General features: G+C 55.5%; 6 protein-coding genes across 6 annotated transcripts; 2 read left to right on the top strand and 4 right to left on the bottom strand.

Annotated features, from left to right (window-relative positions):
• Positions 1-46: 46 nt before the first annotated feature.
• HRG_08834 (reverse transcriptase (RNA-dependent DNA polymerase) domain-containing protein) lies at positions 47-1,812 on the top strand (the record flags this gene model as incomplete). Its single annotated transcript, XM_044867305.1, has 7 exons — positions 47-139; positions 189-413; positions 605-850; positions 917-988; positions 1,044-1,370; positions 1,450-1,652; positions 1,713-1,812. The coding sequence occupies 7 exons, from the start codon at positions 47-49 to the stop codon at positions 1,810-1,812; spliced, it is 1,266 nt and encodes a 421-aa protein (XP_044717326.1).
• Positions 1,813-4,750: 2,938 nt separating this feature from the next.
• HRG_08833 (MULE transposase domain-containing protein) lies at positions 4,751-6,316 on the bottom strand (the record flags this gene model as incomplete). The annotated part of the gene is made up of 3 exons (XM_044867304.1): positions 4,751-5,362; positions 5,751-6,116; positions 6,176-6,316. The coding sequence occupies 3 exons, from the start codon at positions 6,314-6,316 to the stop codon at positions 4,751-4,753; spliced, it is 1,119 nt and encodes a 372-aa protein (XP_044717325.1).
• Positions 6,317-6,466: 150 nt separating this feature from the next.
• Positions 6,467-7,390, top strand: HRG_08832 (Ribonuclease H-like protein; the record flags this gene model as incomplete). Its single annotated transcript, XM_044867303.1, has 3 exons — positions 6,467-6,512; positions 6,738-6,894; positions 6,925-7,390. 3 exons carry the CDS (start codon positions 6,467-6,469, stop codon positions 7,388-7,390), a joined length of 669 nt encoding a protein of 222 aa, XP_044717324.1.
• Positions 7,391-8,897: 1,507 nt separating this feature from the next.
• Positions 8,898-10,018, bottom strand: HRG_08831 (heat-labile enterotoxin alpha chain domain-containing protein; the record flags this gene model as incomplete). The annotated part of the gene is made up of 2 exons (XM_044867302.1): positions 8,898-9,404; positions 9,458-10,018. 2 exons carry the CDS (start codon positions 10,016-10,018, stop codon positions 8,898-8,900), a joined length of 1,068 nt encoding a protein of 355 aa, XP_044717323.1.
• A 1,841-nt stretch (positions 10,019-11,859) lies between these two features.
• HRG_08830 (reverse transcriptase (RNA-dependent DNA polymerase) domain-containing protein) lies at positions 11,860-12,957 on the bottom strand (the record flags this gene model as incomplete). The annotated part of the gene is made up of 4 exons (XM_044867301.1): positions 11,860-12,221; positions 12,273-12,522; positions 12,583-12,799; positions 12,845-12,957. The coding sequence occupies 4 exons, from the start codon at positions 12,955-12,957 to the stop codon at positions 11,860-11,862; spliced, it is 942 nt and encodes a 313-aa protein (XP_044717322.1).
• A 12,636-nt stretch (positions 12,958-25,593) lies between these two features.
• On the bottom strand, positions 25,594-26,914 carry HRG_08829 (uncharacterized protein; the record flags this gene model as incomplete). Its single annotated transcript, XM_044867300.1, has 3 exons — positions 25,594-26,008; positions 26,158-26,382; positions 26,448-26,914. The coding sequence occupies 3 exons, from the start codon at positions 26,912-26,914 to the stop codon at positions 25,594-25,596; spliced, it is 1,107 nt and encodes a 368-aa protein (XP_044717321.1).
• Positions 26,915-27,755: the final 841 nt, after the last annotated feature.

The raw sequence follows: 27,755 nt of genomic DNA, 5'->3' as shown, positions 1-27,755 counted from the left end.
ACACGCGGCGGCTGTGAGAGAATGGGATGTGAGCGGAAAAGCAAAAATGGACGGAGAACCGTTCATAGCAGACGTCAGGGTGAACGGCACAGACTTCGTGCCATCTCTTGTCGACTATGGCTGCCTCTGCTACGGCGCGGTTAGCAAGCGCACATTTCACTCTCCAGTTGCCACATATACGCGTTCAGCCGCGTATCTTGGAGAACGCAGCCGGAGACGGCAAGGAGGTCAAAATCGACAAGATCACGTATGTGTCGATCGACCTCGATGGACATCAGCAGCATCGTGTTTTCATGTACGTCATCGACGATCTGAACTGGGATATGATCCTGGGTAAACGATGGATGGAAGACCAGGATGTTCACATCCATGCGAAGGAAGGATATCTCGAGATCGGGTCCAATGGAGTTCAAGTACGAGACCGACGACGTTACCAGCCTCCCCAGCTAGATGTCTCTAATGTCATGGCCGCAACCTTTTAGCAGAAGCACGCCGTGACAAACGCAAAGGCGGCATTGGAGTTCACTCGGTCACGATGGCGGATATTGACAAGGCCCTAAGACCGAAACCGAAGACTGACGTAATGGAGAAGCTGCCACCACAGTACCACAAGTGGTCTCGAGCTTTCTCTCAGCAACTGGCCGACCAGCTGCCCCCTCATCGGCCAGGTGTGGACCTGAAGATCGAAGTGCTGAAAGACGAGCATGGCCGAGAGAAGCCCCTACCCTGGGGACCGCTTTACAGCATGTCCCGCGAGGAGCTATTGGTACTACGGAAGACTCTCACAGAACTACTCGACAAGGGATTTATTAGAGTCAGCAGCTCGCCAGCCGCGGCACCAGTCCTTATGGTGAAGAAGCCCGGCGGAGGCATCCGCTTCTGCGTGGATTACAGAGGTTTGAACCATATAACGAAGAGGGACCGCTATCCCTTGCCCTTACTGAGCGAGACCTTGCGAACGATAGCCAAGGCAAGGTGGTTCACCAAGGTAGATGTTATAGCAGCGTTCCATAAGATCAGGGTCGCCCCGGCGACGAGGAAAGACAACTTTCAGAACGCGCTATGGATCCTTCGAATGGCTGGTAGTTCCATTCGGCCTGACAGGCGCACCAGCAGCCTTTCAGCGGTACATTAACAGCGCGCTCCAGGATTACCTAGACGATTTTGTGTCAGCATATATCGACGATGTCCTGATCTTCTCCTCTGGAAGCCTGCAAGACCACCGCGACAAGGTCGGCAAGGTCCTCCAACGACTGATGGACGCCGGGCTGCAACTGGATATCAACAAGAGTGAATTCGAAGTCAAGGCTGTGAAATACCTTGGGTTTATCATCGAGGCGGAGTGTGGGATCCGAGTCGACCCTGAGAAGGTTGAGGCTGTGAAGGAATGGGCAACCCGACGAATGTTAAGTCCGTGAGGAGTTTTATTGGATTCGCGAACTTCTACAGGATGTTTATGCCAGAGTTCTCGGTGATAGCGGAGCGCTAACGCGGCTAACGAAGAAGGACGTGCCATTCCGTTGGGATGAATTGTGCGAAGAAGCCTTCGAGAAGCTCAAGGACCTGTTGATCACGGCCCCAATCCTTGCACACTTCCATCCAGAAAGGAGACTATCGTGGAAGCAGACGCTTCAGGATTCGCGTCGGGAGGCGTGCTCTTGCAGAGAGATGATAAGGATGGACTGGTACGACCTGTCGCATACTTCTCGAAGAAACATTCGGCAGCCGAAGCGAACTACGCTATCCATGACAAGGAGCTACTCGCCATTCTCAGATGTTTGGAGCAGTGGGAACCAGAGCTACGGGCAGTAGAGCACTTCAAGATCCTAACGGACCACAAGAACCTGAGGTACTTCTACTCGGAAAGGAGGTTGACAGAGAGACAAGTGCGGTGGTCGGAGTTCCTGTCCAGGTTCCAATTCGAGCTCGAATGGAGGCCGGGCCGCAAGGGCGGATTGCCTGACGCACTCTCTCGACGAGACCAGGATATGCCGGCCAACTACTCCGATGAACGACTAAAGGGACGCATTATGAGGCTATTCCAAAACGATCACCTTAGAAGAGTCCCAATATCGACATTGTCTACCAACACCGAGGGTGCCCAGGAAATCAACTTCGGAAAAGAGATCAGGATATTTGAAGATGAGGAGTTACAGCAGCTGTGGCACGCCGCACGGCAAGAAGACAAGCTTTATCAAGAACTCACGAAGCTGGTAGCAGATGGAGCGAAGAGTTTGCCAACAGAGTTACAGAAGGAGAAGGTTGTCAGCATTTCAGAATGCTCATTAGACAATAGAGGCCTGCTGTGCTTTAGAGAACGCGTCTGGATACCCGGTTCGGAGCCGCTACGTACAAAGATCATCCAGGAAACTCACGACTCTCATATCACCGGACATCCTGGAAGGGACCTCACGTACTCGACTCTGTCGAGACGCTTCTTCTGGCCGGGTGCCGCTAGCGATGTACGTCGGTTTGTGCGCAACTGCGAGGTTTGCGGACGAAACACCATCTGGAGGGATACAAAGAAAGGACTCCTAAAGCCGCTCCTATTCCGCAACGCATATGGAGCGAAATTACCATTGACTTTATTACTGACCTCCCGCCGTCGGGGAAAGATGGCGCGACGAACTGCATGGTGGTCACGGACCGACTCACCAAAGGCGTCGAACTCGAAGGATTGAACGATATTTCCACAGAAGCGGTTGCAAGAAGACTCTTCGAACGACACTACCCTGTCCATGGCATCCCAACGGCTATCACCAGTGATCGGGGTCCCCAGTTTGTCAGTGGTATGTGGAAAAGTTTCTGTCAGATGCTAGATCGAGCAGCGGTTGTCGACGGCGTACCATCCACAAACCGACGGTGCAACAGAACGAATGAACCAAGAGGTAGAGAGGATTCTTCGGATATGGACGAATTATCTGCAGGAGAACTGGTTAGACTTGCTTCCAATCGCGATGGCGACTATTAACGAGAGGAAGCAACCTCCACCGGACTGAGTCCGTTCTTCTTCATGCACGGCTACCACAACGAGCCAATCCAGTTAGTTGAGCATCGAAGAACGGAAGACACGACGCAGGGGGAAGCGACAGCGGAGGATTTTATTCAGAGACTACAGGACGCCACGGAGTTTGCGCAAGCAGCGATAGCTATGGCCCAGGAAATACAGCAAGCGCAAGCCAACAAGCACAGGACAGCCGCACCGAGATACGAGCCTGGGGATTGGGTATACCTCAACTTGAGAAATGTCAAAACATCGCGACCCTGCAAGAAGCTCGATTGGCTACATGCCAAATATCAAGTGCTCGCGGAAGTTAGCCCACATGCCTACAGGTTGGATGTGCCTGGGCGCATCCATCCAGTCTTTCACGTCGACCTACTCCGGCCAGTCCCCGGAGACCCATTGCCTTCGCAGAAACTCGATCAAGAGAGTGCCCCACCGGTGCTGGTGGACGGCGAAAAGATGTACCTTGTCGAAAGAATTCTGGATGAAAGAATGGAAGGTACGCATAAGAAGGTGCTCGTAAAATGGCATGATTACTCGCAGCCTACGTGGGAACCCCTTACCACTATTCGACACACGGATGCATGGAAGCAATGGAAGAAGCATAAAAGGAGTGTCACCTTCTCAAGTCATCTTGCCACAGATTTCCACGATCCCCCGGAAGAGGAAACGTTGGAAGGGAGGAGGTAATGTAACGGGCAAGCCGCTTTAACGGCGGCTGCGCCGCCTAGCTTCTAGAACCTTCCATTGGCTCGAAGCTATAAAAAGCTATTTTGCTCTCATGTAGTAGATTTTCTTTTTTTTTTTTTTTTTTCTCTATCTTTATAGTAAACAGCATAGGGACTAGTTAGTTGTATCAACTCACTAGAGGCCTTTCACAGCTGGCCGCAACAGCCGAAGGCTGAGCAGCACCCTCGAAAGCCCTCAATGTGAGTTTTAAGTGATTTATATGAGAGCTTAAGTTAGAAGAGAACAGGTAGTCACAAGCACCAGCGCAGGCAGGGCGGTAAGGCTCCAAAAGATGATCTCTTCTGCTGTACAGATTGTAATGCAGACGAGGTGTTTAGCTCTGCAAAAGTGGCTCAAACTCGCTAAATAAATACAGCTTAAGGACCCCAAAAAAAAGAAGAGGCTCTGAAGAAGGAGACCTGAAGGTTTCAGCAACAGAAGAAGGCGGCGGAGCAAAAGCTTTCGCTCTACAGAAGAGGAAGCAATGAGAGGCGGAAATTGGGAGAAAACGACGGATGACGGAGGCCTTGAAGCAAAATATGGAGATAAATTGGCACTATTAACAAGAGCTGAAGACTTTGACTATGGAAAAGCCCCAGAAAATGCAAAATGAGCGACGGGTGGCTTCTGAGGGTTGCGTGAGGAGTCAGGATGCTCACGCCGCAGAAATTGTCACTCTTCCGTTCACACCAGAGCGGACCATAGCATTGCAGGTACCAAGCCCACTATATAATAACGCAAATAACAAGGCAATGATAACTTGAACCACATATCCTGTCCTCAAAGGCCCTCTTTAGCTGTTGATAGTGATCGGAAGGTAGTGGGTGCATTTCGGGGACTTGCGCGATCGGAGAGTAACAGAAGACGACCTCGATGACTGGATGACTTCAAAAAATATTGAGTGGAATCTTTGAGCATTATTAATTGCTCTTATGAGATTTTAGAACAATTCAAATAGTATTCGTGGAGTTATTCTCAGTTCTTTACTGGAATGCAAGGGAGAAAAAACCCGGCGAATCACCCGATCCGGCAGATCACCGGGAAATCCCTTATTAGAGCCACCGTCGCTGTCTTCCTTGGCGTGCTTCCACTTGCGCTTGGCGTTAAGTAGTACGTTCGAGTTGATATGGAAGATACAAAGCTGTTGTTGAGCGTCTGAAACTGATCTTCCAGTGCCGCCTTCATCTGTTGGTCGAAGTCCGTGATCACAACGTTGGGTAGTTGAATTCCATGCCTCTCAAACAACTGCCTAATCCCTTCAGCGAGGAATTGGAAGCCTTCACGCCTTTCGTTATCGATCAAGCCGAAGGCAGCGTTGTAGACCGACTTGAGGCAAGTTTGACCCGTCGCCTGGAAGAGCGGGAGCTTGAAGCGATTTGTGTTGTAAGTGTTGTCGAAGCTTATCACCTCCGGGAAGCGTTTCCACATACGGATACAGTATGGAAAGGTCCATACCAACCCAACAAGGCGGTCAGGTTCGGTCTCTGACCACTTGGCGATATAGGGGATGCCCCTCTCGTCGAAAAGCTTGATTAACGCGGCTGTGGGGCTCATTCCGCCAAGATTCTCGCGGCGCAGAAGCGCCCTGGCGTTATATATGTCCCTTCTCATATAGACGGTTCCTGGTGGCTGTCCCGAACAAGTCCCCCTACATCACGTGCCCGGATGCCAACTAGCCGGCTTGTTGTTTCGATTGTTGCCTTGACAGGGTTGGTAAGTCTTCGGTGAACTGGGTGCGCGGAGAGGCTAATACTCCGTTCGTGGTTATGTTGGCCGTGCTCAGGGTCGGGAAATGCTCGTAGCGTCCACATATAGCTGTTCTCTGCCAAGCCTTCCGCGATCACCTTCCACTTGCAGCCGGACTTGCGTGACCGCCTCTGGCGAAGCCCAGTCCCCTCAGACGGGCGTGGCTGACCGTACCGATCGCACTCCAATACGTATCGCGTCTTTCTGGCTCGACTCCCAGTTCCATTTCGCCTGACAACGCCAAACCCGTTCGTTTTGCGAATGCGTTCACCTCGGCGTGAAGGGCCTCGATCGATGGAGCTGCAGTACCGGGGATTTGTGGATTGGGAATAGGTTCAACGTCGCTATAATCCCCACACTCGGCGTCGGAGAAGCCGTTCCACTCTTCGTACTCCTGTCCATCTTGGCTCAACGATGATACTAGTGGAGTGGGCGACGCAATACGGCCGTGGCAATCGTCTCCACGTTCCCAAATAGCTTGCCGTGGGCCGGACGCTTCTCGACACTTGGCCAACTCGCGAGCCAATAAGGAATCTGTCTCCGCCAGCTCCCAGGCCAAGGTCAAGGCAGGCTGGAAGCGGGCCACAACCTGCTTGCGGGCATCGACTTCCTCCACCCTCAAGAGGCAGCGTAGACGCTGTCTCTCGAGTTTGTCTGCATCAGGAATTCCTGTGGTGAACAACCGCCGAGCCCCACCTCCTCGGAAGCTATCATCCAAGAATATTTGTGACTGACGTAGTTTCCACCAGGGCTCGTCGACGCCACGAGAGCCGTGTGGTCTTGGCAGGCTAGTGAAGTAGCTTTCTGGCCATGTCGCGAAGAGATTGTATAACGCATCATCGTCGTTAAGGCCGTAATACGGTTCAGGATTGAAAGGAGGCTGAGCCCGAGCCCGTGATGCAAGTCTACGGCGCTTGCATGGAGGCAAGCCCGGAAGGGATCTACTACAGCCGTCGCCGCTGTTGGCAGCAGTTGGGTCTTCGTGCAATGTCATGCCGGTTGGTGCTTAACCGAATGATTGCTCAGACGGAAAGTTGGTTGTGGGAGAGTTAGTTGTCACTACAGAACTGGCAGCTGGGATGTCACCCCTTCTGCCAGGTGGTGGGGCTACAGACCCTGCCACGTGCAAGGACCAGGCGGCAGAATTTTTGGCCCAATTAAAAACCGCCGCCCGTGTAAGGAGCGCCCGTGTAGTAAAGTGGTTGGGCCCGTATATCAATTGCCTTCAACAAATACAGGACGAATCAACAGCTGCTAGGCCCGGTGCTAACGAGCTGGTACGTTTTCGACAAGTACTATCAGCTGTCCGATGAGAGCCCGGCATATGGTGCAGCCCTTATTCTTCATCCATCCAGAGGCAAAGCCCACGTACAAAAGAATTGGCCAAAGGCGTGGCATAAGAACATTTTCGCAGGGTGAAGAAAGCATGGGAAGACGAATACAAGAACCTACCCGCCGTTCTTACTACTCCCCTCTATCGTTCCCGAATTGGAGCTCGATGAGTATGACCGGCTGGCACAGGAGCTTGATGTTGTGGGCACAGAAGAGGACGCCGACGAATACGACTCCTACACCTCTCAGCCGCCCATCCCAATCGATGGCTCTCCCCTCGCCTGGTGGCTCCGTGCTGAGCAGAAGGAGCGCTTTCCTCGATTATCAAAGATGGCAATAGACATTCTCTCCATACCTGCCATGTCTGCTGACCCTGAGCGCACTTTCTCTGGGGCGCGGCGTACAATCTCATGGGATCGCATGCTTCTTGGAGCATCGACAATTGAAAAGGGGGAGTGCTTGAAGAGCTGGATTCGCAGCGGGATAACGGCAGGGCTGCCAGTAGAGGAGATTGAACTGTTCGAGGACATCACACACAACAGCATCATCGGCACCCCACGCGAACATAGTGGCCTATGACGTCATTTTCCGTATGGTCATATATGATTTAGTTGACCATACGGGAATAAACCATACGCCATAAACCATAGAGGTCCGTATGGCGTATGGCGTATGATTAGAAAGCCTGGTTTCCTAGTAAGCGACGACTGACGCATACCTTGACCTGCTTGCTTGCTCGCTTGCCTCTCGTCCATCTTACTTGCTTCACCCTGGTGCCCCCTCGCCTTATCAGACAACCCCATTCATGACCATTGATCACACCGCCTCCCCCGTGGCATGGGCCGCCCGGCTGTTCAGCTATGGGCCATTTCAGCTTCGTCACCAGGAGACACGCCGACGACCGATCCGCCTCGCAGGCCTATCCCAGCTTAAATAGCTGTCAGGAGGACCCCGATATCTGCATACACAGGAACCAAGTATCCTCCTTCCAAACAGGGTCCGCTCGATGCGACACGACGTTATCTAGTGCGTGGAAGCCCGTCGGTTTTCGGGCCAAATCGACGTCGAGGCCGGGCGCTATAACGGGTCCATGCTTGTGGGCCCGCCGAATCATATGGATGAACTGTTCATATTTCCGAGCGTGGATCCACACTTGCCGTAACTTTTGGCGAATTCGCCGTATAACACTGGACCCAACTCTTCCCCAGCTACTGAAAGCTTCGCGAACTGAGTCAGTGGAATGGCTGGCGGCAAACTTAGGAAAATAGAGTCGGCAATTTTCTCTGGTTGGAACCAGGCTAGAGTTGCCAGCCGTATCAGCATGCCGTCGGCAATTAGACTCGTTTAGTAATGGTGAGAACTTACTGGTAACTAGATTTGACAGGTTTATCAGCAGTGTCACTGGCAGTCAGACTCGTCGGTCATGGGTAACTTACAAACTTATTGTACTCAGTCATGAAATCTGCAGCAGCTTTCGCCAGCTGTCCAGGCAGCTTCTGAAATGCTGCTGCGATGTCGGTTGGGGCTTTTTTGAGGTCGTCAAAACCCCCTTCCAAAGAAGCCGGAATTTCACCTACCGCTTTGCGAGGTCGCCAAGAGACCTCGCAAAGCGTCATATTTTCCGGGTTTGCGACGTCATGTACACCGCTTACCACCGCCCCGGAACTTCGCTTAACCCTTTCCGAGGTCTCGAGCAGACTTCTCGAAAGCCTCGAGATTTTCCGCATTTGTGAGGTCGTGTATAGCGCTTTTCACCGCCTCTGGAATTCCCCTAGCTCTTTTAGCAAGTCGGCACCAGACTTTAAAAGCCACCCAGTTTTCCTCGCTAAATAGCTTTATGAAAGTCGGCCCGATCGAGAGTAGAGTTTCAGGGATTTTTTTGATTCTCTCCCAAAGGGTAAGGTCCTGCGGCGGCGCCACTGGATGCACCTGCTCTTGCTGGTTCCGCTCAAGGCCGATTAGCATACCGCCGATGTTAAATTTGTCATTAGTCACGGTTAGAAACTTACCATTTTTTCATGTGCTTCACAAGTAACAATTGCCGTAAGAAGGCCGAACGTAAAGCCAGGAATAAAACCAAAAGTCTTCAGAGCTTTTGCGGACGGTTCTTGACCGGTTCGGAATCTGGCTCGGGACCGGGCTTTCCGGTATTCCCCTGTTGGTTTATATCGGGCTGCGGCTGCGGTTTGTTGTTGGCTGGGGGTTTGTTGTCGGCCGGGGGTCCCGTTGTCTTTTCGCCGTTGTTCTTGTTGGCCTCTTGGTTCTTGTTGGCCGGTTCTGCACCATTTCTGCATCCATTGCTGCGCTTGCACAGCGGTTCCCCATTCTCATTTGGACCCGACGACCCATCTTTGCCTGCATCTGGTTGGGGCAGCGGCTGAGAAACGAGAGGCTGGAAGTCTTTGTTGCAGCTTGTGCCTCCACATACCTTGTTCCAATAGAAATTGCCCAGATTATCTAACACTTTCTGGTCCTTGTATTGGTTCCACGGCTTTTCCTTCCATGCGTCAGAGGTCTCAGGAAACCCGGCGATCTGAGGCTGTGCTCCGCTTCCTTTCTGATTGCGATACTTTTCTTCGTTAAACTTGGGGCTCTTAATGAATTCTACACGCCCGGAGACTCTCCTCGCTTAATCGTTTCGAGTACGTCTGTGTCTTTGATCCCCTTCAATTCGTACCAGCCTTCGATTTGGTCGAATGGGATGCCCCTATGAATGCATGCTCTGTTTGGCCTTTGTAGGGCTGTACCGCCCAAGGACGCATCCACGTCGATGGCTTTTGTATCGGCGTGTATGCGATAGAGGTATCCGTTTGACTCGCCGTTTTGATCCCCACCGCGACCGAACCGCAACCCCAGGGCCGGATCTGAAGCCGTCGACACATATTGCGAGTTTGCTATTCTGTTGCCCTTGGCATGCTCATACAAGCTGCTGCCACTCTCAATTTCTTCCTTCGTAAGGGTTTCACCTCTTCGCTGTTTTTCAAGGCCTCGAGAGAACATGCCGCCAGCGGCTTCAACCTCCTGAGGAGTCCGAAACTTTTCACCACGCCAGACGGTCGTTGGTTGTTCGGGATCAGGTGCCGGTTTGCTTACTGCCACGCCACGTTTGCCCATGCTGTGAATGACCTCAGCCGAGGGCAGGCTTTGGCCAAAGCCCAGGACCAGCACAAGGAGAGCCCATAATGTCGGCAGCCAGAGGCCCTTCATGGTAGGATGACGCTTTGATGTTGTCTTGGGCGTTCAGGGACAGTCATGGGCTTATTCCCGACTGTCGAGAATCGGGTGTTGAGTCGATCGGGCTCTGAACTCCGGTTATACGTGGTTTTGAGTCTTTAATATACCGAGAAACATAAATGTATTGAGGGAAATGTGACGATACGAATAGCAAGCGGCCGAATCAATGAGCAAGCGGCCGCAGAGTTCATTGAAGATCTAGGCGATATGTTGCGGGGGACGACGTGGAATTCATAGGTCGAAAGCCGGTACAATGACGGGGAAAGTTCCTGTATAAAATCTGACCAAACTGGTCCTGCTAGAACTCCCAGAAAAAAATCTAGCGTCATTCAATCTAATGCGGCCGAAGTTAGTCCTGCCTAGATGCATTGCACTTAGTCAGGCCTCAGCGAGGTTGAGGAGATGAAATATTAGCGTCACTTAAAACGGTGGTATGTTTAAAGTAAACCGATGGCTTGGTACTGTAATAGGGACCGCTTAACAATCCACCGCTTTTCAAGTACTTACTACCACTTTAAAGTGGGGGCGGGCACGAGTAGTCATTTAATGCTAACTACTCTGTCGAGCACTTTTGCCGGCTCAGGTAATCGGGGAAGCTGGTGCGAGTCGACATGATGTGTTGCCCAAGTGGGACTCGTGGGAGGAGCTCGATCAGCTCCAGGGCCAGAGCGTCATGTTTAGCATGGGCCGGTCGATCGGGGATGACAGAGTGGCGGGCGAGGATCCGTCCGTACAGTGCGAGTTCTGGTTGACTCACCACGGCCGCGAGTCGGCGTTCATGACTTGCGAATCTAGAACGGCCGACAGTGGGTCAAGATAAAGGCGGGATTTGAGTTAGGATGGCTAGTCTGCATGTTAACGGGTGAGTTGGGATGATAAACATGAATATTGAGGGGGCGGTAGTCATGTCCGATCTTCCGATTGCAGAACGCGGCGGGTGTTTCAGTTGAGCGGATCATCTGCAAGTGCATAGACGACTGGGACAAGGTCAGGTTTGAGCCTCGTCCGACTTTACTCAGCGGAGGACAAGACTCATGACTGTTTGTCAGACATTTGGCTCCACACGGGTCAGACATGGCATCAGGCAATTGATGAGAATTATCTAAAGAACAAGAAGTGAGTGAACGAGCTGCAGGGAATTATGCAGCTCTTTATACACAAATGAAAGGCTTGTTGCCTGCCTACGCATTAGCTGTTGCCTAGAAGGCAACAGCGGCGTTGCGTAGTAATATCGCCACTTCATGAGTAATCATCCTAGGCAGGCTTGATATGCGACACACCCCCCAGCGTTGAGTGATCAAGTCAACGCTGCTAGAAGCTATCACAACCAGCCTGACCTAGAAGGTCATCGACATCCCACTTCCAAATTTGCTTCCCTCTTGATATCTGTCAGATTTAGCATCGATCGGAAGTGCTCGAATTTCGCTCTCGATAGCGCTTTTGTCAATCCGTCTGCTGGCATCTGATCAGTCTTCAAGTATTCCACTAGGAACCTACCCTTCTTGAATTCCTGTTTTAGCCACATGTTCTGTATGTCAACGTGCCGCAACTTGGTCGTGATTCTCTGGTTCTCCTCAACCACCAGTCGGATCGACTGAAGGTTGTCGCAGTAAATCTTCAGAGGCCCGAGATCAAGAGAGATATCCCGTAATAGTCGGTCCAGGGCGTAGCTCTCCTTGGTTGTTCTCTCTAGGCTGAGAATTTCTGCTTCGGTGGTCGAAGTCGTGACTGTGTCCTGGAGCCCAGCTTTCCATATGACCGGTCCGTTGAACAACATCATCACATATCTCTGCGATGAACGACGGGTCTCGACATCATCTCCAAATGACGCGTCGCTTGCGATCACAAGTACCTCCCTCGTACGCTCCATCGTACACGATCGCCAAGAATCTCGTTGAATAGAGGTAACGGATGCATTGGTTTGCGGCTTCAAGGTGTTCAGGCGATGGGTTTGTCAGGAACCTCGCGAGCTGGGCTGCTGCTCGTGCTATATCGGGTCTGGTCATGACCGCGATGTACATCAAGGATCCAACTCGTTCCTGATACGCCTTTATCTCTTCCTTGGTAGCCTGCCCGTTGTACTTGACGAGCGGGATCGTCGCGATGGGGATTGATGGTACTCGGAGTTTCAAGTCGCTGAGCTTGAACTTTCGCGCAATTTTCTCGATGTACGCGTCTTGGCAGAGGTAGACCTTCCTGTTTGGTCGATCCCTTACAGCTCTGATGCCAAGATACCACTTGAACTCTTCCTCGCGCAAATCGTATTTGGATTGGAGATGTTGTACAAGGTCGTTTACAGCCTTCTTCTCTTGCCGTGGGTTGAGAATCAAGATGTCGTCGACATAGACAAGAGCCAGGATTTTGCCGTTGGTGAATACGCAAGGTTCTTCATCCGTACGGTCAATCCCTGCCTCCTTGAGCGCCTGGGAGATCTCATTGTACCAAAGCAGTGGAGACTCTCGAAGACCATACAAAGCCTTGTCAAGTTCCGCGATCATGGTTGAGCCTTCTCCAGATTTCAAGAAACCAAGTTCTACGAAGCCTTGCGGGAGCCGGACGTAGACGGGGTGGTCCTTCTTTATGTCGCTGTATAGGAAGGCGTTACTAACGTCGAATTGTCTAACGTCAAGATCGAATCGGGCTGCGATTGCCATCACGATTCTGAAGGTTTTTGCTGCAAGTGTGGCTGCATATGTCTCCCGTCCGTCGTCCTCGTCCTGCAGGTCGCCACGGACGCAGATCCGAGCTTTGCACCTTTGGAGATAGCCATCCTGATCAAACTTATAGGTGAACACCCACTTCAGTGGAAGAGGCGGTCCCTGTGCTTTTTCACGTTTGACCAGTCTCCAAGTGCCTCGTCGGAGGAGATCATGCAATTCCTTCCTTATGGCCTCTTTGAAGTCTGGGCCCATCGGGTGGTTTCTAGATCCTGGTAGCGTTTAGGAGTCGTACAAGGTCATCGCGGTGAAATCGATGATCTCGTGCCGTCTTAGAGACTGCGGCAAGGAAGACACTATGAAATATTTCGAGGTTTCCCTCTGGATGTTGATCCGCTGGAAGCAGGGTCGTGAAAACGCTGTTGACGTAATCATCGTGCTTCCGTTTTGGCTTTGGTGTCCGGTCACTCTTGCGAGTTGGCTGGTCACCGTAAATCTCCTGTTGACTGCGGCGGGTGCGCGTTTTGCCGCGTGGTTCTTCAGGAATTGGTTGGTCACCTGACGGCTGCTTGTCCGGTTGCATGCTATTGCCTTCTGAGGAAGGTCGCCGGCGTGGTGGCAGCGGTTGAACTACGATCGTGTCCCGGGTGACTCCTTCAGGACTTGGATCGCTTGAATCAGTCGACCTTTGGCTATCATAGCTTGTTTCTCTGTCTTGTTGGGGCAGAGACTCTGACTCCACTGGGGAGCTTTCGGCGGGTCTCGTGTTCCGTAGGCAAAAGCAAGCAGCTATTGCGGCGACGCCACCGGCTTAACGATAGTTAGGGCTACCAGGCCACGTGGGCAGCCCGCGTTTTGCATCCATATAAGTATAAGGAGGGCCCTTCAAGAGACAACCAAACGGACGGGAAAGGGAAAGGGAAGAGGGGCAGCAAGGGGAGAGGGCAAAAGAGGAGGGGAGGCGACTGGCAGAGAGGCACGTACTATGCCTTTCTATAATTTTTACTTAATTATGACGAATTAAAAGCAGGAACACCGACGAATCCAGAGCGGGAACGCCAGCGAATCAGGAGGCGGGAAAGACGGGGGGAAAAAACTTTGGTGGGGAGGGGGAGAGGGCTCGCAGGGTACGAGGAAGGCTCGCCAGCCGCGGCTCGCGCAAAGAGGCCTTTCGGAACGAAAGTTGGCGATGGCGACAGGAGAAAGTCGGCGAGAGAGAGAGTTGGCGACAGGAGATAGGAGACAGGGAAGTGAGAGGAAGACAGGAAGAAGAGTGAGATAAGAGATATGAGATGGAGATCCGGCGAGAGACGTAGAGCATTATCGTGAGTGAAATCGAGACAGAGCGTCAGAGAGGCAGCCTAGGCCGCTGCAAGGAGATTTTGCTTTGCAAAGGCGCAAAGGGCTTGGAGAGACGGCAGGGTTGAAGAGAGATGTGAGTGGGTAATGCATGTCTCTGAGGATTTACAGGTGCTATAAGTGGTGGATATAAACAGAATAAGGAGTATATTGGAGAAGTTTTGACTGGATTGTCTTTGTGAAAAGGAGAGCAAGAGGAGAAGGAAATATCCCATTAGGGCCTTTCGCACTTGAGTTTGAGGATGATGAAACATGTTCCTTGTCATGTTGTGTTGTTTCGTTCGTTGCTTTACAGAATATTCTTGGGCGGATGTCGGGCGCGGTGCGGTCGGGAAGAGATTGACGCCGGAGGTCTGATAGGGCCAGAGGCGGATGTGGCTGGGTGATTGACTGGCTCGGTGTCCGTCTCTGAGTCTCCGGGGTCTTCGTGGGACAGAAGGGAGGAAGTGTCGGATTTGGCGGGGCCTCGACTATCACAGGCGGCGACTATGGTGGAAATTTCTGGAGAAAGTCGCGGTCTCTTGGTTGGGGTTTGGTCGGGATCGGGCAATGACCGCTTTGATGTCATCATAAAGATCGACTGACCTAGATGCAGGCGGCGTGGGAGGCGCCGCTTGGGGCGGCATTGCGTTTTTGGTAGAGGTAAACCTGGCCAACGCATCGCTATAGTCCGAGGGTTGCCGACTGAGCCCTTGGGTGTCGTCGGCAGTAGCTGTGTCGCAGAAGCCTGGTTGGACATGGCCCTGTCAAGGAAAGTCCATGTATCGGGGACGACGATGAAGATATAGTCTTGCTCGAAGGCCGGGGCATGTGTCATGATCTGGTGATCGAGTAAGCCGGCGATTTGCCCGTGCAGGTGAGGAGAGCGTTCGGCTGGAACTGGCTATCGCGCCTCTCGGTCATCTTCTTGCATAGGAGGTCAAGGATTGGCGTGAATGGGAAGATGACGAAAAGTTGAAAGGATGAAAGCCCTTGAAGGGTGTTTGCCCGGAATCCCAGGACAGATAAAGGTCGAGAGCTGGACAAAGCCGCAACAGCTCAGCTGGGTGTCGTCAAGGGCCGCAGCCGAGTTTCCATGCAGAAGGTCGCGGCCGGAACCGATGACAGGTCCCGTGAAGGAGACAATGGGTTGTATCGCTGGGAAGGCATCCGCCGAGCCGAGGGTGCGAGGATGACTCTGTGGCCATCGTCAGAGATGGTAGTGGTGACGGAGGTCTGGAGCATACACCTACGGCTGGTAGCTGTGGTCGCGGACGATGAGAGCCGGGATGGTGTATTCTGTAATGTTGTCATCCTCCGACTCGAAGCTATCACGTCGCTCGATTTCCACGTCAGGGCAAAGGATGAACACGGCCGACCATAAAGAACCACTGCTCGGTCCATTCCGAGGATTATCTGTTGGTTGTATATGGAAATATTAAGGCTCAAGAAGATGCAGGTCGATGGATTGTCAGTATCTGACCGGATTGCTGCATACTCTGGAGTCGACAGCCATGAGGGCGTTGGAAGGAAGACCCTCGCTAGGGTTTCTGCGTTGAGCCCTTTGACACGATGCTCATTCTGGTAGGCGAACCTAGACGGGCAGCCGGGCTGGACAAAGGCCATCATGGACATGTCGGCGCCAGCATTTTCTGGCTGTCAAGAGGTTGCCGCGGGAGGACGAGGTATCGACGTCGAGCTGGGAGGCCGACATCGTGAGAACATGGCAGATGTGGTCACCGTGGAAGTGTAAAGGAGGGTTAGGCAGAGTAGAGGTAGGCATCCTATAAAGCAGGTTTTCTTGCTGCTCGAAAGAGGGCTCGTGGCTCGGGTCGGGAGACTTGAGAGTCAGTGAATGCTACCTAGGTGATAGATCAGAAGCGGGGTATGCGGGAATGAGCTGGCGAGGTTCTCGAGCAGTCTCGACCATCTGGTTCTGTGGTCGTGAGTGAAGTAGGAGCCGGGGTTGGAAGTTGAGTAGGGGTGATGGCTATGTTGCGAGAAGTTGGAGGTCGGCGAACGGTAAGGTTAGTGTGGGTAAGACTGCGGAGAAAGAAAGTCCAGTAGTCCCCTTCGGTGTCATCGTTGCATGGAGTAGATAGCAAAGGGGGCAATAACGAATGAGAGTGAAGGAAAGAAAGAGGTTATGGTAGTATTGCAGGACTCCCTTTTGACGGTCGTCGGTAGTTGGATGGGCATTGCGTGCGGCTGAGCGAGGCGGGTGCCGACCGTGTCGAGTCTACTATTGGGACACGGTGAAGTCGGATATATGGGTCGACCTGAGGAGGAGGATGCGAGTTGGTCACGAGAACTTTCAAGAGGGTTTGCAAGTCGAGACTCCGGTGGCTAGCGACTACAAGAGGACAGGCAGGGGGGTCCTGGCTATCGCTTTAGCATTAAGGCCGTTGATGCGACATTGGTGCTGGCGAGGGAGCAAATCTAGAAGGGTAGTCCGGCTGCATGAGGACGTCATGGACATGTTATCGCCGGCAGCCTTGTGGCTGTTGCTCGACGAGGCGGATTGGCGGGTATTGATGGTGAACTGATGCGCAAGGTTGGTAGGATGGTGTTGGAAGGGCTGAAGAGTATGGTTTGAAGTGTGCGGCAGGCGGTTGTCGCGGCCATCTCCATGTGCCGGAGGTCGGCAGTGGCCAGGGATTCGCTGGAGTGCGCAAAAGAGAGCACGGCGATGGAAGGGTCGCTTTTGGCAAAGCTGGGGTAGCAGGTCGCACGTGGAGACCAGGCGAGGCCGGGACGGTGGACGCACATAGATAGGCATGGTAACGGGGGAATATAGAGGGGTAGTATTGCATCGCCTCGGTACCATAGGAAGCATTTTATAGGAAGCTATAAGGAAGAAACGCCACGGCCATGAGGAAGTGATGGTTAGGAGCTTCCCATTCGGGAGAAGTAGCGTCGTCAACAAGCGAGACTGTCCAAGTGGAGGTGCTCCGGAGCCAAAGCTTTATAGCCTGTTGCCAATTTACGGCAGTCGACGTCGAGGAGGCAGCAGCATGGCGGACAGTCCTGCAGTGAAGTTAAGCGAGGCGGTTGCTCACCCTGAAGCCTGTTCGTTGTCAGTCGGGGATGGAGAAGAGGGTGAGAACGTGAGCGGGTCGGGTTCGGGGCTCGGAGATGGTGCGACAGGAGCCGGTGTAGATGTGGTGGCAGCTTCTGAGAGGGCCGCAGAGCACGGGGAGAGCCTGGGACGGTTACGAAGATACGAATCACGGGCGAATGCGGCATCAACGTTCCGGCCGATTCAGCCTAGGAAACCTGTGGTTGAAGACACCGCATGGAGACAGCACGCAGAAGCAATTGCGAGGTCGTTGCCGAGAAGACCGCCGCGAGGCGGTTTGCGGTCAAACAGAGCACGGAAGTTCCATAATATGGTTAGCAGCGGAAGTTCCGCGCAACATCAGTCACCGGGTCAGCTTCCGAGGCCCCTGTTGCCTAGGGAACGTGGAGATATGGGGGTAGCGGACTCTGATCGTCCGCTCCCTCATCGGCACTTTCTGCCTCAGGAGGGAGATCCTGAAGATGAGGAGCAACGTGTTACGGCGGCGGCGGGCGATGTCCCGAGTGTTCATTCGAAGGAGGTACCGAAGCTTCGATCCATCCAGCCTAGGAACCGGTATTCGACAACAAGAAAACGGGCAATTAGCAGCAGCGATTGCGTCTGGTTTGCCCAAGCGCCGTCGGGGACGGAGTTGGCGGGTAAAGGAGTACCAGGCCGCAGGGTGTCTCCAACGCAGCAGGTACGGCGCAGCATCCGGGGCCGTCTCCTGTGGGGTGGGCGACGCCGCGGCAGAGCCAGCGGACGCTTCGCTGAGCGGGCGGAGGCTGCAACAAAGGGAGGTGGGCGGCTCATCGCGGGTGGCGGCTGGGAGCCCGTGCAGTTTGATCGGCAGCAAGAACGAGAGAGTGCTGGAAGGGCAAGGACTGAGGTCAAGGTTCGGCATGGAAAACGTTCGCCAGCACGGCCCGGTGCCTGTCCAGTGCAAAGGGCCGGATGGCGTGTCAGGGGATGCGCACGTAGTCGGGCAGTCGTCGCCAAAGCTGCCGCATCCGACGGCTTGCGAAGAAGCGAATCAGCCACGGAGAGAAGAAATCATGGATCGGAGGCGGCCCCGGAGGCGGGAGAAGAGAAAACGTCTTCCTGGTCCGGACGAGCGCCCGAGAAAACAGATTCGGAGTGGAATCGGAAGGCAGAGGAGTCGGGAGCTGCGGGCCGAAGACCTGGCGAGTGTGCTGCGTTTTTTGGAGGAAGACTTCGCCATGAAGGAGAGGCTGTCTAACGATCAGACGTGGTGTACGCCAATACCGCACGACAGGAAGGTGTCGACGGTGCAGGATTTTTATCAGGCGTTCCACGATGCGAGCACGTTGCCGATACGGACCTGCATGATGTGCTACCGCAAGCGTACGAGAAAGAGCTGAGGAGATCAGATGGGATCAATGGCTGTCAAGCTGCGTGCCAGAGGGCGGCCGCTCACCATTTTCATGCCGGAGCTGCTTTCCCGAAGGCGAGCCCGTGTCGGTGTGTGGAGTGTGCCCGATGCCTGGCGCGCGGGAGTCTGTCGCCGGCGGTCCATCTTCACACTCGCCTTGGCTGTGAGCACATGTTCCTGACGAGCTCAAGGGACTCACGCTGGTCGAAGAGAAGCTCGTCTCGCTCAACTCCTGCTATGGGTTTGTCACGAGATATAGCATTCCGGGCGGGCAGAGGCAGGCCGTGAGGTATCCGAGGCACGTCAAGGGCCACATCACAGTGTTTCCCAACAACGTGCAGGAGCTGGCGACCAAGGTGCTCCCGCACCCCCTTTTGCAAGCACTGGACGAGATCCACGTTTCGTGGCAGGGCGTGGAGAAGCCGGCACCGAGCGACCTGTCGAGTCTCTTGTCGGTGAGGCGGCGGGTCGTCGAGAGGGCTCTTGTTTGGCTGAAGAGGAGCAACCCCCACTACGCCGAGATCGAGATCGACGTGGCGGAGATGGAGAGTTGGGAGACCCGATAGACGGGGTGCCGGCCTTGGTGTATGATCGCATGGAGCGGAACGAGCCGTCCGCATGGGAGAAAACGCGGACGGCGCACGTTGTGCCGCCCACGGAGCGCGCCATGGACGACGAGGGTCGGTGGAGATCGAGGAACTCTTCGCTCTGCTCAACCAAAGGCAGGAAACGGGAGGCGAGGCTGAAGGGCACGGGCCCAACGAAGAAGGCGCGGGTCGTGATGGAGTTGGTGCTAGCCCCGATCAGAACGTTCGACCAATCAACGAGGTGACGTCTTCCGGCATGTTTGGGCTGGACGGACCGCCAGACGTGGCGGATGTCGAGAAGCTGCGGTTTGCCTGTGACGCTGTTGGCGCAGGTGCCGACGACGGCCGCGCGGGCCGAGAACGTGGGTCGGATCCTCGGTGGGGTCGAGGGCGTGGCGACGATGGCAGTGAGCCATACATTCGAGTCTCGCGGGGATGAGTTTGCCGACTCCTTTGAGACGTCCTTCTTCGCCAGAACGTTCCCGACCCTGTTCCCATTTGGCGTTGGGGACCAAGGCTGGCCGAAGAGGCCATAGCCGAGGCGGGAAGGCCCTACCAACTTGCGAGGCACCGGTAGAGCTGCTGAGGCAGGGGCGGCAGCGGAGACATCGTATCCTCCCGAAGCTTGAACCTCCGGATTTGGGCCGACATCGTGCTCCGGCGCCATGGTGGCCGGTTTGCGTTGCACCACATATTTGCATTTCTCGTCTTCAACATGGGGGTGCGGTCGAGGAACCGCCGCGTCAGCATGCTGAGTGTGGCGAGGAAGGACTTCGGCAAGGTCGAGCGCGTTGCCCGCTCGATGACCGCGCAAAGGTTAGCGGCGGCGGGGGGCGCATCGGCAAGTACTATGGCGCTGTGGAGACCAACGAACGAGGGCGCTTCATGTTCACGGCTTGCTCTGGTTGCACGGAAACGCGCATCTCAGCTCGATGCTTGCCGACATCCACGGGGAGGATCAGGCGGCGTATCGCGAGCGAATCATACGATACGTCGATAGTGTCTTCTCCGAGGTAAGAATAGCTAAGACGTGTCACTGAGAACCTGAATTGCTCGTCCGATGGACAAACGGGGCCAGGCTGACGTGCAAGATAGGATCTGGATCAGGAAGGGTTCTGCGCCGTGCAAGCGGGCGATCTGTGACGTCCGATATTTCCTCCCTGCTGGACAACACCGAGCAGTTTTCGGCCGCATTTGACGAGGAGGCCAACTTCTGTGCCGGCGCTACACAGGTTCACACGCATAGCCCGACCTGTGTCAAGTATTCCTTGGGCAAAGGAGCGCGGAAAGGAATCCATGCCGGTTTAAGTCTCCATGGAGGTTGGTCGACAAGACCGCCATCACGGCAGACGGGGTGTTGCAGATCCGGAGGACTCACAGCATGGTCAATCGATGGAACAAGGCTATCGCTGTTGGGCTCCGGCACAACCACGACATTTCCTTCATTGCGACGCAGCGCAAGACCATGGCCCTTATGTATTATGTCACGAACTACGCGACGAAGGTGGAGGACCCGGTGTGGAAGCGTGTGGCGGCCGCGGCCGATCTCCTGGCCGCCTCAACGGGTGACGGCACGGCCAACGGAGGACAGGACGACGGTGGAGGTGCTGTTGGCGATGACGCCGCCAAGGGAACAGGACGCGACAGTTCTTGATGAGGGTGGCGAATCGTGTGTTCACGGAGCGTCCGCTATCTCAGGTCGAGGTCGTCGCTCATCTTCTTGGATATCCGGCCGAGTTCACCAACAGCAGCGCCTGGGCGTACCTGAACACATCTCTGCTGTACTGGGAAGTCTTTCGACGGTGGCCGTATCTCCGACGAGCAAGTGGCGCGGCGGCCATAGATGATACTCTGGATGAGTCGGTCGTTGTCGAAGAAGCAGGCCTGAGGATCTCCACGTTGAGGCGTACCAGCACCGGGAGAGCTCCTGCGGGCTATGCTTATACGACTGCATATCGCTCGTTAGACTAAAACGCACCAGTAAGGATGAGAGCTGTGCGGCCTGGGGGGAGGTGCCCTTCGAGGATGGATGGGCGCCAGGGAGACGCTGGGTCCAGGTGCTCAGGCGGCCGGGCAAGCATGCTACCGTCTGCCTCGATGGCTACCTGAGCAAGGACTTCGGCCACAACGACGACGAGGAGTCGTGCCACCGGAGGTGTGTATAGCAACCGCCCTGCCGGCAGGCATCATCAGAGTGGCTAACCTCCCCCTCCCTTAAAGGGCAGCCGTGCAGCATCTTGCGCTATTTGTGCCGTGGGAGTCCTTTCTGTGCGAAGAAACAGGTGAGATCAATAGCATCTGGGAGCGGGCGCGAGGCGCTGGCCCCGAGAATATCATGTCTCGTCGACAACGTGCAGCTGCTTCGACGATCAGCCGAAGACGCAAAGCGCGACGCCAAGCAATGGGCGGCCTCATCCGGCGATGGCGATTCCACGGTCGCCCACGTCGAGGAGGGCGAGACAGGCGAGGCGGGCGCAGAATTTGCAGCGACATATCGGTCCAACAACATCGGAGACGCAACGCGCCTGATCGACGTCGTCCGAGGCGCAGTGGGCACGAATCAGGTGACGGCCAAGTCGCCGGAGCTCATGGCAATGATGCGGCAGCTCTGTCGATTCCAGCAATCGGCGCTCTGCTCAACGGCCGAGCTCGAGGCCATCGCGATTCCCGAACAAGGGTTGAGGTGCATAAGCATGCCAGGGCGGGTATTTTCCGGGGCCGCACTACCGCCGCAGGATCAGGTCAAGGCTATCAAGTCGCAGCAGATAAGTGCGTCGAGGAAAGGAGAGAATGATCAAGGCGTACAAACCACAATCGCAGTCCGGGAAAGCGATCGCCGAGCTGCGTTGCGGAGGTGATGACCGGCTTCGGGAGGACGACGTCGAAATGACGACAGCCGACTCCGACGAGACGGCTAGCGACGCAGAAGCGGGAATGCGCGTCCAGTTTGGCCCATCGACCTCCTTCTTCGCGGCGGGCAAGGAGTTGTCAACACGGCTAACGCTGAACAAGAGGCAGTCGATCGCTTTCCTAATAATATGCCGCCAGCTCGATTTGATGCGACAAACGAATAGGGCGATGCCGGCCAGCTCTGCCAGTTCGTCGGCGGCGAGGGGCACCGGCAAGTCGCGGATCATTGGGGCACTCGTCGAGCTGTTCAGTGGGAAGAGCCTTTCGAATCGTCTGCTGATCACGGCGACGTCAGGGACTGCCGCGGCGCAGATCAACGGCATCACGATCCACTCCGCCTGCGGGTTCACTAAAGACCGAGGGCGGGCGGCGCGAACACAGCCAAGGACCTTGACGGGGTGCGGCTGGCAAAACGGGCGGAGCGGTTCATCCACGGCCAGTCTCGGATGGACTGGCAGGAGAAGGACGTGCTTGTCATCGACGAGGTGAGCATGCTCGGAGCGCGGACGCTGCACGCCATAAACGAGCGACTCTGTCGGCTTCGCGGATCGCAGAAAGATTTCGGGGATCCCCATCGTCCTCTTCTGCGGAGACTTTCAGCAGTTCCGGCCGGTCCAAGAGAGGTCGATCGTCCTGCCGAGCGCGGCCATCTCGTGGGACGTAGACAACTCGTTCAAGGCCGAGCAGCGGCACCAGCACGACAAAGCGCACGCGCTGTGGAAGATTCACGACGGTCGTCATGTTGAACGAGCAAATGCGCGCCGCCGGTGATCCGGAATTGCAGGGCTGCTGAAGCGGATCCGGCAGGGTGTGCAGGACCGCACGGATCTGGACCTCCTCAACTCAGGTGCTACCGCGAGGGCAGGCGGATCCCTTGGGAGACTGGCATCACCGTGGTGACGCCGCTGAACAGGAATCGGTGGAACCTAAACATGGAGGCAAGCTTGGCGTTCCGGGTCCAGCAGCGGTCGACGATGCGCATCTTCATCTCCGAGCACAAGTGGAAGGAGGGCCTGCCGACCGAGGAAGAAGCGATCATGGTACTCAATCAAGGCGACGATAGCGCGATCCCCGTGCCGGCCGTCTTCATGTTCGTGGCCGGGATGCCGGTCGTCGTGAACCACAACACCCATCAGGGGCTGAAGCTGGTGAACGGCGCCGGCTACTCGGCGGTGGAGGTCATTGTCGACAAGGCGTCCCCAGGGCATCGAATCTCGTCCGACATGACGATCCACTTCGGGCCGCCGGCGGGATATTACTGGAATCGGCGACGACAAAGGACCTCCACTTCGTCGGGATGCCGCCGGGCACGATCTTGTTAACGCCGATGAGCGTCAGGATACACTGCCAACGAAAGCGGCCGTGGCAGCAGAACGACGTCAGCCGGAAGGGATTGCCGTGCGCAGCAGCCTTCGCCTGCACGGACTACAAGGTGCAGGGCAGAACGCTAGAGCGCGTGGCCCTGGAGCTGCGGGGGACACGGACGACGAAAGTCGATGGAAGGGCCGTGCCCTCGCAATGCGACCCGTACAGCTTATATGTGCAGCTATCGCGCTGTCGAACGCTAGACGGCATCACGCTCGTGTCCAAGGTGCGGGAGAGACTTGGTGGGCAACCGAGTCCCCGAAGAGATGACCGCCGCGCAGGCCAGGCTGGAGGTGCTAAGCGAGAGGACTGTCGAGGAAGCTTTGCGTCGGTCGGATGGCGACGCTGAAGAGTCAAGGAGAGTTGTCAGGGTGAGGTGACGAGGGGGAGAAGACGGAGGAGCGCGCCGGCGGGCAAGAAGACAAGGGCACTGGGCAGCAGCGATCAACGAGGGCGACTTTTAGACTTGAAGGAAGAACCCGCTAGAAAGGCATGAACGAAAGGGCAAAGACAAAAGACGCAAGTTTTAGACACAATAAGAAAACCGGCGGACGAAAGGAAAAAGGTTGGCATTGGCATTGGCATTGGCAAGGGGTAAACAGGAGTATAAACGGGGAAACAGGGCAAGGCATGAGAGGGGCAAGAGAAGGCGGCAGCGACCAATGATGAGGGAGGGACGGAAGGGTCGGCGACCAATCACACGGGATCTTTTATTCCGAAAGAGGAAATAAATCAGCCAATCAGAGGCGGAGGATGTGGGGGTGAAGCAGTCTGGGGCCTTTTTTCCCCGCGCGCTAATGAAGTCCTTTCGTTCCTCAAGGCACCTCAAGGCAAGGCCTTTCGTTCCTCAAGGCATAATCATTCCTACAGGTAAGGCAACCCCTCATGGGTTGCGCAAAAAGCCTTGAGGAACGAAGACTGAGGTTGAGACAAACAAGACGAAGACAGAGGGCGAGAGCAAAGAACGCAAGCAGGCGGTAGCGCCAGGAACTAATGCATGCAAGAAGGTAGGCAAATAAATTGGCCATTCGGGCACCATCCCGCAGCGGAAGAGGGAGAAAAAGCAAGAAGGCAAATACAGCGATGATAACGGTTGCGGGGTAAGAGAGAAGGGAGTATAAGAGAGGCACCAAGGCACGAATAGGAGAGCAGAAGCGTCTACCTAGCTACCGATCGAGCAGTTATGAAAACAACTACAGCATGGCCACTTGCAACGTTTCCGTGGAGTTCTGGTGCGAATTCGGGGCCACGGAGCTCAAGTACAAGCATAGCATCCCGAAGACGCTCGTGACGCAGGTAGGCCAGGCGAGGCCGAACCACGAAGCCAGCGCACTGTTCCTACAGTGGATAAGGCCGATCCTACGGGAGCACGAGGCGGCGTGTCGGAAGGCAGCAGGGGCGCGCTGCGAGAGTTGCGGCGAAGTCGCAAAGGAGATTCTACAGAGCCCGATATCGTACCTACATGCAGAGGCCGTTTGTGCTCGTGGTCGTGTCGTCATTCTGCGGTCAGAAGGATGCGAAATAAGGGCGAGGCAGGAAATGCAGGACACGATGGCAGAGGCGGGGGAGGGGGGCGGGAGGATGGGGGCAAAGCAAAAGCAAGGGGAGGGTGCACAGAGCACAGAGGAAGGTCTGCCGGGTTTGTGGAGAGATGGCGGGGCGAGGAGGTGCAGCCGATGCCAGGCCGTCGCATACTGCAGTAGGCAACACCAAAGGAGGACTGGAAGGTGCACAAGAAGGGATGCAAGCCAAAGGCAAGCTAGGGAGCTAGTGAGGGGAAGCAAGCAACGCCGTCGAGGCGGCCTTAAGGCCAGCCTCACACGCCGCAACGGCCCTTGTAGAACCAACCGCCGATTTCGGCGACCCTCGTCCCTATGACTTGCACAACTAAGGAACGGAATGTAAGATAACAAAGACGCCCCTTTGCGAGGCGCAACTACAGGGCCCCGTCGCCGCTAAACGCAACTGAGGTGCGGCGGCAAGCTGGCAAGAGAAGGGAATGGTAAGGAAGGGAAAGAGAAGGGGCGAGGCGCAACGCATGGGACATTAACAAGGTCACGGAGAACGTCTAGAGGCAGGCAGTGTTGTAAGAAACGGGTTCGCAAGCCAAAACTGTCCTTTAATAAAGGGAGAAACGTGGCAATGCGTAGAGTAATAGTAATTTTGCAGCGACAAGCTGCGTTAGGAATAGTATCCCGTTCCATTTTAGTAAAGGCAGGAGGCGTAAGAGAGCGATTGGTTTATAGTAGGCAGCTTATTTCTGCATGCGATAGCGGAGAGGGCGAGCGGGCGGGTCGGAGGTGCTCGCGACGATAGAGTCGAAGGGAAGGCGGGGGAGCGGGAGCGGGAGCGGGCGGGATGCCGTCCAGTCGAGACGAAGAAGCGGCTGGCGGGGGACAGGAGGAGGGGGCGGCGGGGCCGACGGTGTCCGAAGACGAAGAAGGCGGCGAATGCTGCTGCTGTAAGCGCGCCCTCTTCATGGGCGTATCGGCAAGGGCCGGGTGGGAGCGCTTAGGCGGCGGCGTGACGGGGTCGGGGGCGGTCGGGGCCGAGGCCGAGGAAGGGGGGGCCGACGTGGCCGAGGCCGGCGCGGCAACGGAGTACAAGGCGGCGCGGACGGAATCGAAGGTAGAGGAGGCGGATGGGGTCTGGCGCCTAAGGAAGAGCATAACGCGGTGGTCGAGAAGGCCGACGACCTTTCCGGTGCAGGTAAAGGGACGCCGGGCAGGAAGGAAGAGTTAGGCTTTTCAGCGATTTTCTTGCATAGCACGGCCCAAGGGTTAACGTAGAAAGATAACAAAGACCTCGAAGGGGTGGTAGCCTTAAATGGAATCCTGTCCGGCAGGCCAGGGGCGATGTAGGTCGTGAGCCGGACGAAGCCGCAGCAGCGGAGCTGGTCGGGCCCGAGACCGGGCAGGAAGTCTGGACGTAGGAGGTCGAGGCCAGGCCCGGCTACTGCGCCATGGAAGGAGACAACGGGAGGCGTAGACGGGAACTGGCCGCTAGAGGCCAAGGAGCGCGGCAGGACGCTAGGGGGCAAAGTCAGCGGGGCGGTGGGTGAGGAGGCGCATTAAAATGAAAAGGGAGGGCCCACGGCTGGTAACCTTGGTCGCGGACAATAAGGGCGGGCACGGTGTAGAGAATAGTATCGTCCGGGCCGGCCTCGAGCCCGTCGCGGCGCTCCACCTCCCAGGAGAGGGCGTAGGGGTGAACGCGGCCGCTCATAAAGAACCACTGCTCGGACCAGTCTGTATCGACGACCGGCTGGCCGTAGATGGAGAGGTTTAGACTAAAGAAGAGGGAGGGCCCTAGATCGTCGCCCTCGGCCCGGAGGGGTGCATACTCCGACTCTAGCAGCCACGAGGGCACCGGCAGGAGGACTCGGGCGATGGCTTCGGCGTTAAGGCCTCTGATGCGGTGCTCGTCCTGGTGGGCAAACCTCGCGGGGCAGTCAGGCTGGGCGAAGAACATCATGGACATGTCGCCGCCCGCGCCCTTGCTAGTGACAAGGGGCTTGCGGAGGTGCAGGGCAGAGCTGTCCGCCGACGGAGACGAAGACATGGCGAGGCCGTGTAGTGGAAGAGCAACGTTGCCGGAGCGAAGCTATAAGCGGCGAGGCATAGGGGCAGGAGTGCTCCCTACCAATATGCCGTCTTAAGAGTTTAGTGTAGTAGGGAAGGGCTAATGGCCGTGGTGTATAAGAGAAGTCAAAGGATCCTAAACGAAGAAGCAACGTAGCGTCAGCGGTAGGCTAAGATAAGGAGCCTATATAAAGGAGGTCTATAAGATGCGTATATAGAACAATGCGACAAGAGGAGAAGAGGAAACTTCGAAAGGCGGTCTAGTAAGACGTAGAGGGTTTTAAGACAAGCAGGACGCGCGAAGCTATGTTCGAGGAGAAGGAGGCAGACTTATTCGCAACACGTGTAAGACATGGGTTCAAAATTCAGCAGGCGAGCGTCTAGGGGCGTACTGAGGCTTTGACCGACAAGACCTAGATGACAAGACGGAAAAAGTGTACCATGCAAAGCACAGGCAAGAAGAAGCTGTCTTGGCGACCTACATGTAAGGACCGGCCGAGGCCGTATAGCCCGCCGCCTTCAGCGGCGGGCAATAGCGGGCGGGCTCGATAGAAAGGCGGCGCCGGTATAATGTAAAGAGCAGCGGCACGCCTGTAGACGTACTAGAGAGCTACGAGTAAGATATATAGACTTTCCTAGAGGATCCTGTACGCACAGGAGGGGTGCCAGTCAGCAAGACAAGTGCAGGATGAATGGTCGAGGCAAGGACTTATACGCCGTTACTACACTTACGAGGATTTACGCCGGGAGCCCAGTAGCACCGCAAGTAGGCGGGGCCGGAGAGGGCAGCGCAAGCGAGGAAGACAAGAGGTCCGCGGGGG

Source organism: Hirsutella rhossiliensis, assembly GCF_020360975.1.
Source record: "Hirsutella rhossiliensis strain HR02 chromosome Unknown scaffold00011, whole genome shotgun sequence".
Lineage (NCBI taxonomy): Eukaryota > Fungi > Ascomycota > Sordariomycetes > Hypocreales > Ophiocordycipitaceae > Hirsutella > Hirsutella rhossiliensis.
Note: the sequence above shows the minus strand (reverse complement) of the source record. Positions and strands in the feature narration are given on the sequence as shown.